The sequence below is a fragment of the Necator americanus genome, chromosome IV (genome assembly GCF_031761385.1).
Source record: "Necator americanus strain Aroian chromosome IV, whole genome shotgun sequence".
In the NCBI taxonomy this organism is placed as follows: domain Eukaryota; kingdom Metazoa; phylum Nematoda; class Chromadorea; order Rhabditida; family Ancylostomatidae; genus Necator; species Necator americanus.
Window position 1 is genome coordinate 15,160,307 of NC_087374.1, and position 9,857 is coordinate 15,170,163.

The 9,857-nt window shown below is 46.7% G+C and overlaps 5 protein-coding genes across 8 annotated transcripts; 3 read left to right on the forward strand and 2 right to left on the reverse strand.

Annotated features, from left to right (window-relative positions):
• Window positions 1–729: 729 nt before the first annotated feature.
• RB195_001338 (uncharacterized protein) lies at window positions 730–1,233 on the reverse strand (the record flags this gene model as incomplete). The annotated part of the gene is made up of 1 exon (XM_064198081.1): window positions 730–1,233. The coding sequence occupies one exon, from the start codon at window positions 1,231–1,233 to the stop codon at window positions 730–732; it is 504 nt and encodes a 167-aa protein (XP_064053962.1).
• Window positions 1,234–1,245: 12 nt separating this feature from the next.
• RB195_001339 (uncharacterized protein) lies at window positions 1,246–3,930 on the reverse strand (the record flags this gene model as incomplete). Of its 3 annotated transcripts, none has more annotated exons than XM_064198082.1 (4): window positions 1,246–1,535; window positions 1,598–2,530; window positions 2,642–3,429; window positions 3,869–3,930. In XM_064198082.1, the coding sequence occupies 4 exons, from the start codon at window positions 3,928–3,930 to the stop codon at window positions 1,246–1,248; spliced, it is 2,073 nt and encodes a 690-aa protein (XP_064053963.1). The 3 variants fall into 3 exon arrangements, with proteins under 3 accessions (XP_064053963.1, XP_064053964.1, XP_064053965.1); XM_064198083.1 differs by having other exon boundaries at window positions 1,598–2,552; window positions 2,769–3,429; window positions 3,848–3,930; XM_064198084.1 differs by lacking the exons at window positions 1,246–1,535; window positions 1,598–2,530 and having other exon boundaries at window positions 2,553–3,429; window positions 3,848–3,930.
• An 83-nt stretch (window positions 3,931–4,013) lies between these two features.
• RB195_001340 (uncharacterized protein) lies at window positions 4,014–6,013 on the forward strand (the record flags this gene model as incomplete). 2 transcript variants are annotated; one of them, XM_064198086.1, is made up of 5 exons in its annotated part: window positions 4,014–4,055; window positions 4,103–4,195; window positions 4,370–4,453; window positions 5,311–5,418; window positions 5,879–6,013. In XM_064198086.1, 5 exons carry the CDS (start codon window positions 4,014–4,016, stop codon window positions 6,011–6,013), a joined length of 462 nt encoding a protein of 153 aa, XP_064053966.1. The 2 variants fall into 2 exon arrangements, with proteins under 2 accessions (XP_064053966.1, XP_064053967.1); XM_064198085.1 differs by lacking the exon at window positions 5,879–6,013 and having other exon boundaries at window positions 5,311–5,439.
• A 1,203-nt stretch (window positions 6,014–7,216) lies between these two features.
• Window positions 7,217–7,558, forward strand: RB195_001341 (uncharacterized protein; the record flags this gene model as incomplete). Its single annotated transcript, XM_064198087.1, has 2 exons — window positions 7,217–7,274; window positions 7,332–7,558. The coding sequence occupies 2 exons, from the start codon at window positions 7,217–7,219 to the stop codon at window positions 7,556–7,558; spliced, it is 285 nt and encodes a 94-aa protein (XP_064053968.1).
• A 275-nt stretch (window positions 7,559–7,833) lies between these two features.
• RB195_001342 (uncharacterized protein) lies at window positions 7,834–8,352 on the forward strand (the record flags this gene model as incomplete). Its single annotated transcript, XM_064198088.1, has 1 exon — window positions 7,834–8,352. One exon carries the CDS (start codon window positions 7,834–7,836, stop codon window positions 8,350–8,352), a length of 519 nt encoding a protein of 172 aa, XP_064053969.1.
• Between the last annotated feature and the right edge of the window lie 1,505 nt (window positions 8,353–9,857).

Here is a 9,857-nt window from a genome sequence, read left to right on the forward strand (position 1 = left end):
AATCAAAACTACCCAATCACTTACTCACTCCTGCATTAATTACACTCAGAACAAATCCCATTTTCTTCTGAGAAGAAATCCCAAATCGGATGCGCTCCTTTCTACGGTAAAGTCTCCGCGCCAGTGTGGTCTGCATTATTAAAGGCATCACCCCACGAATCTGAGATGGTACGGATTTCAGGTGGAGTATTCGTATACGGGATCGCAGATTATGGAGAGAAGGCTGACTCCCTTCATTTTTTCCTAATTGCCGTAAAAAAAACGGGCCGAAAGATAAGGCTTCGGGCGTTCCGGCTCGCTATTTTCCACAAGAATTCGATTGGAGCGCGCCAGCCTTGTGCACGCGCCGTATCTTCCGGGCCGTTTTTTTACGCCAGTTAGCAAGAAATGGACGGAGTCACCCCCTCTCCATAATCCACGATCCCGTATACGAATACTCCATCTGAAATCCGTACCACCTCAGATTCGTGGTATGCTGCCTTCAAATCAGGTGCCGAGTTTCCAACCAGCGTCTTACCTTGGATCTCGGTTTAACAAAGATCAGAATCCTTGTTGCACATACTCAAGCATCTTTCAGAAACTCGAATTCGTTCCTATATCGAAGAGAACAATACTCTTCGTTAATAATAGAACAAGGCCCGCTTGGAATGTTCCAACGCATTATGTTTGTTACAAAATTTCTACGAGTTGTAGTGAATACTTGACACATTCTTCTTCTTCTTCTTCTTCCTAGCGTTTGTTCCGCGTTGTTGCAGGGTCCGCCTTTCTGCTTCTTGTCTTCCATTTGGTTCTATCCATTGTATCAGCCGCACATAAACGCGCATCTATCATATCCAGCTTCACATAGTCTAACCAGCGAATCTTTGGCCTCCCACGCGGCCTCACTCCTGAAACGTCGAGCTTCAGTGCGGTTTTTTTGGCAACAGAATCTTCCTCTCGCCGCAAGACGTGACCGAACCATCTCAGCCGGGCCTCCTTCATCTTCTCAGTTATCGGGACGACGCCGAAGATGGAGCGCACAGTGTCGTTGGATACTTTCTCTTTTAGCGTTACACCTATCGTCCACCTTAACATCCACATCTCCATAGCGTGCAAAACTCTTTCCAAGGCTTTCGTCGTCGGCCAACACTTGCATCCGTAAAGGGCAACAGGACGCACAACCGTCCTGTAGATCTTCGACTTCAGTCGAATAGGGACTTGGACTTTCTTGTCGCACAGTACGCCTGTTGCCATTTTCCATTTCATTCATGCCGCATTAACACGTGCTCGACCTTCTTGATCAATGTCGCCTGTGGAAGTCACTTTGAATCCAAGGTACTTGAAACAGTTCACCTTGTTTAATTCGGTGCCATCGACACGAATTGAACCATCCTCTATTCCTGGTCCACACTCCATGTACTCAGTTTTTGATGTGTTGAGGCGCAATCCATATTTCTGCAGCCGATCCTTCCAAGACTGTACTTGTTTCTGAAGATCACCTGGAGACTCCGACGCGAGCATGACATGGCAAAGAGTAGAGTCCACGGATGCTGCTTCTGGATTTCCTTCGTTATCGTGTCCATGCACAGTATGAACAGCAGGGGTGAGAGGGATGAACCTTGTTGAACCTCTACATGTACAGGGAATGGCCTGCTTGTTCCAGCAGCACATCGGACAACACTGGTAGGCTTCGCATAAAGCAGCTTTGCCCACCGCACATATTCCTCTGGTACTCTATGCGACCTCATGGACATCCATAACAGCTCATGTGGGACACAGTCGAAAGCTTTCTCGAGATCGAGAAAAGCAAGATGCACACTGCGGTTCTTCTTTCGATGTTTCTCCAGAAGGGTACGGACAGCATGGATAGCATCTATAGTGCTGCAGCCCTTCACAAAACCGCACTGGTTGAGTGAAACGCTGACAATTTTCCTCAGACGAACCTCCAGGACACGCTCAAAAACCTTCATCGTATGGCACAGCAATCGTATAGGCCTGTACGAAGTGCAGTCAGCAATGTCTCCTTTCCCTTTCCAGACAGGCACGGTCACGGAAGTTTGCCAAACGTCTAGAGTCCGTCCTTCTGCAACGATCTTGTTAAATAGAGTTGCGAGCCACACGGACCCTCGATCTCCTAGCAGCTTCCAGACATCAGCAGGTATGTCATCAGGACCAGTTGCCTTGTTTGACTTCATTTTTGCGAGGGCAGCACTGACTTCGACGGCAGTAATTGGTAGAACAGGACCCTCGACGCTGGGAACAGTTGGGATCGGAGGATGACAGAACTCTTCGTTACACAAGTGGTTGTAGTACTCTCGCCACCTCTCCAGGATCTGACCAGGGCGGCGCAGAACGGCTCCATCAGCTCCCTTAACGATCTTGGTGTGTTCCATATCCAACGTTGAGCGATGTCGCGCTCTGACTAAACGATACAATGCCCGCTCGCCTTCTCTAGTATCAAGCATGTCGTACACAGCCTTGTAGCGGTCCGACTTCGCCTTGGAGACTGCTTTCTTAGCCTCCCTCTTCGCCGCTAGGTAAGCATCCCGATCTTCAGGCTGACGTGTCCTCGACTAGAACTTATACTTGGACTTCTTCTCACGAATTGCCGCCTGAGCTTCTTCCTTCCAAAACCACGTAGCCTTTTGTACTTTGGGCTTACCTAGAGTCGTCTTTCCCAGAGTGTTCTCCGCGGTCAAACGTATAACGCTGGAAATAGACGACCACATTTCCTCCACACTACGAGTAGGGTGGGGAAGTGCAGATGGAGCCACGGACGCAAAAAATACCTCCTTTCGATCCTTCAGATTCCACCATTTGATGCGCAGTGTTACAGTTCTTGGATGCCTTTTCCTTGGACGGGAGATTTTCAAGTCCATAACGAGCAGATGGTGTTGGGCAGCGACATGGTCTGTAGGGATGACTTTTGAATTCTGCAGAAGTCGGCGATCTACTCGGCGTAACATCCAGAAATCCATTTGTGTTTTACGACCGCCGCTGGTGTACGTGATCAAATGCGATTTTCTTTTCCGATACTGCGTGTTAGCAATGATCAAGTCACTTGCGACAGCATACTCCAGCATTCGCAACCCGTCGTCGTTGCGAGCTCCAAAACCGTATCCACCATGACAACTCTCGAACCCGTCTTTTCGAGAACCGACATGTCCGTTGAAGTCTCCTCCGATTAGAAGTACTTCGCCTTCCAGGGATTGGACGTACTGCTCCAGAAAGCCTTCCCAAAAGCACGCCTTCTCTTCTTCACTACAGCCCCTCTGGGCGCATAAGCAGAGACGACTCGCAATTCCACTTCTCCTGTATCTACTTTTACAGCCATCCGATAGTCGATTCACTGCTGTGACGCTGTTTCTAAACGACTCGTTCAATATGATACCAACGCCATTGCGATTTGATGTGCCGTGGTAGATGAGCTTGTAGCCATCGCCTAATTCCCTTGATTTGGAGCCTTTTCAGCGAGTCTCCTGTACACAACATATGTCAACACGGCGTTTCCTGAGACTATCTGCCAGTTCACGACTTCTTCCAGTAAGCGTCCCAACGTTAAGTGTTGCTAAGCGCACTGCGTTGCTGGCGATGGCGGACTAGCTTCTTTGGCCGGCTCCCTCCTCTAGCCGGTAGTCCTCGCATATTTGCCACATTGTCCGGGCGAGGACAATGCGCGTCGCTTCTGAGGTACGCCCTAGCTTCTGAAGAACACATAGTAGACATTAGCAGTACGACGCGACGGGGGTGTTGCCCTCGGTTGGCTTGTAGCACTAGCAAGCTAGCAGCCTGGCACCGGAATCGTCGTACTACCCCCTCACTTAGCAAGCCTGTAGCCTTGGCCCAAGGACCGGGCTCCTAGCCGGACACTTTTGTGGCATGGTTGAACCTGCCGAGACGAAGTCTCGCCACCATAGCTGCCCGACGGCCAGGGCCACCGCTGCGCCCCATCTTTGAGGCGTGAGGTAGGATTTGCAGCAGTGAATACTTGACACATTGTATCGACAATTTCCCGAAGTTCTACGAGATGTCAGATGGTCTCACATGTCCCAAAAAGCGTGACCCATCGTCAATGGGTTAATTTGAAAAAAGCTCGATTTGAGAAAAATTTCACCATTTTTAGCGATACGGGTACCCACAAATTGATGCACCACGAGTACAACTGGCTACCTTTCATCATGACAGCGTTCGAACACAGATGGCAAGCAGAAACATGGTGAGTTTCTCACAAATCTCACACGTAAGAATCTTCTGTCTGCATTTGTTTTGGGGAGGACAAATGAGGAAAACATTGGGATATTGAAGTAATCGTGTCTCGAAGGTCAGTTTTCGATGTGAAATAGGGGGATGACAAAAATGCGAAATCCACATAACACTAGATCATTTTCAGCTTTCCGACTCTGAGTCCGATCCATGCGAAGAAGACTGTTTTGAAGGCATGAATATCACAGTGAACGCATTCGACACATGTGACGTGAGTTCGCAAAAGAATTCACAATGCTGTGAGTGTTGGGCCAGCGTATCGCTAGGAAATTTGGATAGATGACATACGGACCAAATCCGTCAATTCTAATAGCGAAGAAAATCATGAAACACGAACAAGGATAGAGGATAAAAGAAGTCGAAGACGCAATCGCAATCGCAATCAGAATCAATCATTGTTGAATAATCTAACTGATAAATGCAGCATAACACGAAATTGACACTGTTAGGATCCTTCTACGAAAAAATAGAGTTTGGAATGTGATGAATCGCAAAGGCTGTCTCCCACATTGTTTTTGAAAACAATCGCGGGGAAGCAATCTTTTTTTTTTGAATCAGCTTTTTTCAAAGCAGCATGATCCTCCATTGCTGATCTTTACCTCTAACCCTATCCTTTTGCGAAGAGATCTCAACATCGTCAATTTCGTGGTATACTACTTTAAACTATTCTGAACGTACAATAAAACGCATCCTCGTATATCCAATCTTTAACAGGTAACACTTTAAAAGCCGGAAAAGTCGTCTGTGAAATGTTCCTTTATGACATTATATTGACCGATTTCTCTCCAACTGATCACTAATTTTAGAGCACATAAATTAACCCCGAAATCCAAAGTATTTTAAAACAAGAGTGAGGCAGAACATATGTTGATAAGTACCTCAAAAATAACTAGTTTTTTTTTGTGCTGTTTACTAGCTTATATTTATTATGCTAACAGAGACGGACGTCAACGCCACCCCAACCTCAGCATTTCACTCTTGATCAGGCTTACTTTTCGTCTTAGGATAAAACACGTCGTAATATCAGTATTGTCGAGATTATTTGCATCTGAAAGGTTTTTTTTTCAGGACCTGACCTTATCGGACATCGAAAAAGCGCCTTCACGTTTCGAACAAATTCATCAGGCTCTCAAGCAAAATACAAAACGATACGCTGACCTACGACCACCCGAACGAGTTTGCTGTGCATTGATGTGATGATACTACTAATTGTGTTGTCATAATAATATAAATATGTTTTCTAAGCATGTCTGATGAGAAGGGAAATTGAAATTTGGAGCTGTTTGAATGACAATAAAAGAAAGCAGGAAGTGGGCGAGAAAAGCGGACCAAAAACAAAAAAATCAAACATAAACCCTGAATCTAACAATTCTGGTAGTGCTGTGAAGTCCCTTAGATATATGTACCCGGATAGTTTACGGTTTCATTATTGTTCGTAAGAATGCCAAACAATGACCAAGTGCCTGTTGACGAACCTCGTCTTCAAAGTAATCAAGCATACTTATCCTTACCTAGATGGCCCGTCTTCACAGAGCATGCGGGCCCCAGCATCTTTTCCATTTGTTTCATTCCCTCGCCATCGTCATTCACCTTCACAATGGCTTACCGCGTGACTTACTTTTTTTGACTTATTTAGCTTGAATATGACTTCGCAGATCGAACTACGATGCACAGCGGAGGTGCGTTCTCTGGCATGGTCTCCCAAGCTGAGAAGGAGTTCGACACCTCCGACATTCCGAGCTCTAGGAATCGGAAGCCTAGCTATGAGTAAACTACCACCAAGATTCGCCACCGTATACTACTAAGATTAACCACCAACGTCGCAAGGTGGCTCTTTGATCCATATAGCAAGGGTAGCGACCTATGGTAAAAGCTAAGCCCGTCATGGCGGGGACGCTTAGTATGGGGAAAACGTGTTCTTGCAACTCCAACACATGCACTGCCTCAATTCCCTGCGTAGGGTCCTGCCGACCAGTGGGAGAGGATCAAACCTCAGGTTGCGCAAGACGTCCTCGATTCTGGACCAAGATGACACATGCACGACTCCCCGCGAAGACTGTATCAGACTGTGTACTTACAACGCGAGAACAGCGCCCACAGACACTGAACTACATGCCCCTCTCGGAGCTGCAGAGCGTATCAAATACCACGTGATTGCTCTGGAAGAGACCAAGAGTAGAGGGAGCGACTCACGGCAAATGAATGACGGCACACTCGTCATTAGCAGAGAACGCGAGATGTAGCTGGTGCTGGTTTGATTGAGTACCCATCTGTCGTCCATCTTGTCGATTCTCACTAGATCCTTTCACCTCGTCTGGCCATTCTTCGCTTCCGCGCTTTGCGCCAAAAATCCATCAGCATCATCAAGTGCTACTCACTAACACCAGCAGCTGATGAATCCCAATTAGACGCTTTTTATAAGGAGCTGGAGGAAGTGATCCGCAACGAGAAGTCCTTCTACAAATTCGTTGTCGGAGACTTCAACGTAAAACTAGGAAAAGTCATTGAAGAGGAATACAGGATCGGAAGATTTGGACTAGGGAATGGTGTGAAAAAGGCAATCATCTCGCCGGAATGTTCTTCCTTTAAACGAAATTCTCCTTTCGAAAAGAAATATCATCCATGTGGACATGTTAATCGCCCAAAAGCACGACTCGTGCGGAGATCGACCACATAACCTGAGACGGTGCCTAAATGACATCTCGGTAGTACCATCCTCTTGTAACGGTTCTGATAACCGCTTTCTTCATGCAGAAATACGACTTTGCCACACAATGGGGAAGAACATCCGCTATCGGCAAAGAAGGGGGAAATAAGTTGTATACGACGATCGCATACTCGCGGACTCCTTGTCCCACGATGAGTGGCACATCGAAGAGAACCCAAACGTGGACTAAGATCTGCTGCTCAGAGCACTGCAAGTCTGTGCTGAACGCACCTCAAGGCCGAGCACGACAAACTTAGAAAGCCATCAATGAATAGCTGGAAAGGAGGACTTTGTGGTTTGATCCGTGTGCATCGCACATTGAACGGTTGGTAGCAACCATTAGCTGCAGAAACGTTTTGCAGGAGGATCCTTCGAAATTCAGGCAGAAAGATTCTGGAAGAGCAAAGAAGAACAAGTCTAAAGAAATGCTCCAGGGACCTCCGCGAATGTAATATTCCACTAACAGCATTGCTGGACGATGATGAGACCGCACCTCTTGAGATGGAAGTCGTCATGGAGAGGTTCTACTCGAACCTTTTCCGTTCATCAACTCCTGTGTCAAGGCCGAACATTCCCACTGATGAAGCTCCACCACGGATTCTTCCTTAAGAAATGCGAGTTGCTATCAAGAACATGAAACCTGCCGCAGCTCAGCCCACGGACCTGATTTTATACGTGCAGACTTTCTTCGGGCTGGCGGCCATCCGCTTCATGTGATCTTAGCGGCGCACATGAAGTTCTATCTTCAGAAAGAGAGGACCCCAGACCAGTGGAAGACTTCGCGAAGATCTCATCTATAGGGAACGAGATCGAGAGGACCTTCGGAACTACTGTCCGATATGCTTGATTAGCGTCTTGTACAGAGCTACTTGGATCACATCCAGATGGTGTCGAGGGTTAGAGGTTTGCGGGGAATACCGCTTGCCCTGCCCCTTGTTCTAACCTTCGTCGGCTATGAGGAAGCCTTCGACAGCGTAGAAACGAATGCAATACTGTCCGCGCTAGTTGATCAAGGTGTGGAAGTGTCATATGTGAGGACATTAGCCACTTGCTATGATCGATGCACCACCATGATGCAGCTTTTCCACCGCCCACTCACCATACCCATTGGAAAGAGGGTACGACAAGGTGATAATACATCCACAAACCTGTTCTCGGCTGCATATCTATGTATAATAAAATCACTTGCCTGGGAAAGGGTCATACGTGTTGATGGAAGATTCCACTCAAACCTTCGTTTTACGGGCGACTCTTCGGTAGGTATCAATGGTGCAGAGACGGTGCTGAAGCAATTAAACGAAGCAGGGAAGACGATACGATTGCGGATGAACAGAATGAAGACAGTTCATGAAGAACGTCTACTCGAGGAAGGAGAAGAACAAGTTGAAGGAAGAACTGAATAGTAGGATGAGAGCAGAATGGGCAGCATTCGCACCCGTCATGGACACTACGGACCAAGTGAAGGACCAATTATCTCCGTCCCCATCTGTTCGACGCGACAGTTCTTCTTTTAAGCAGCGTAACGTAGACAGACACCACTACCACGTTCAGGAAGTTGTTCACTATCCACAGAGCACTTGAGAGATGTCTTCTGAGATTTAGAAAGAGCACACAACATCAAGCTGCTCTTCGCAGCTCCGATTTACGAGCAATGTGCCGTTTTCGCGACCCCGCGGAATATATATCGAGAGCAAAGGATAGATGGGCCAGTCAAATTATGAGAAGAATCGACGATAGGTGTACTAAAAGAAAGCTGGAAAGGTCCCAAGAGATGCTGAACGCCCTCGAGGGAGGCCGCCAATAAGATGAAGTGATGTGTTCGGTACACGGATGGACGGGCTGACACCTCAACTGGATATGGATCAAGGACCTTGTCAACGTCACTCACGGATATTGACAACATTTTGGATGACTATGACGCTGCCGGTACAATTGTCTACAATTCAATCTATCATGATGTGCAGATCGAAGCCTTGGGCAACACCGTCGACAGTGATGCAGAAACTTGACCGCGGGGGAAGAAAGTTGCTCAAGAGCATGGTAGCGCGCATTCCTGGCATTTCAGGTGTATCTTTATTATAAGCGGACATAACGACCTGGAACTCAGTGCAGTTCATAAACGGCAGCGTTCGAAGTGGCGCGGCTGATTTGGTGAGTGCAAGCGACTGGAGTTGCAGAGATGGATGAAGCCAGCGAGGGTCCTACCCCAGTTGCGGCTGCTAGCTTCAGCGCGCCGTTTCGAGTGCGAGTGTGGTTCACGCAACTGGTCAGTTTTTCAGGTCGTTTTAAGGCGTAGATAGTCGGTGAACTGAATGCCTCATTAGTTTAATGACCCAGTGAAAGATCAGGCAACAGAACATTGAATACAGTAAAATCTGCACATATTTATTATACAAAACCTAAAAAAAAGGTAAAACCTCATAGATCAGATCATGCACGTCACATCCAAGGTAGAGCTTTGTGAGTTAAATCCATTCAGCTGTCTGACGAGAAAAAGATTTCCTAGCCCGAAAAATGGTAGTTATTCGAATACGAAGTCAGGAAAACCATGAAAAATACTTCCAAAATAGAAAGTGAACAGGATAAAATTAGATTATTTACAAGCTGCTGTTCCGTGCACTATGCTGTCTTGCAATTATGTATGACGGCGAGAAACGGAATACGGCAACTTTCGATCTAAAAAGTCATGAGCATTGAAATAGCTACCAACTAATGATTATAGACTTCATCGAACACTATCGTCCGTGGATTCCAAGAGCGGAAAAGAGAAACGAATAGAAAGGATAATCAGCGTCTTTTGAATTCTATGTTGGTCGTAAATAGCCATAACAGCAAAAGATCATTCCGAAAAAAGATACTGTGATAGAAAACGAGATATGTACAGAAGTGATCGGCAGTATGTAATACA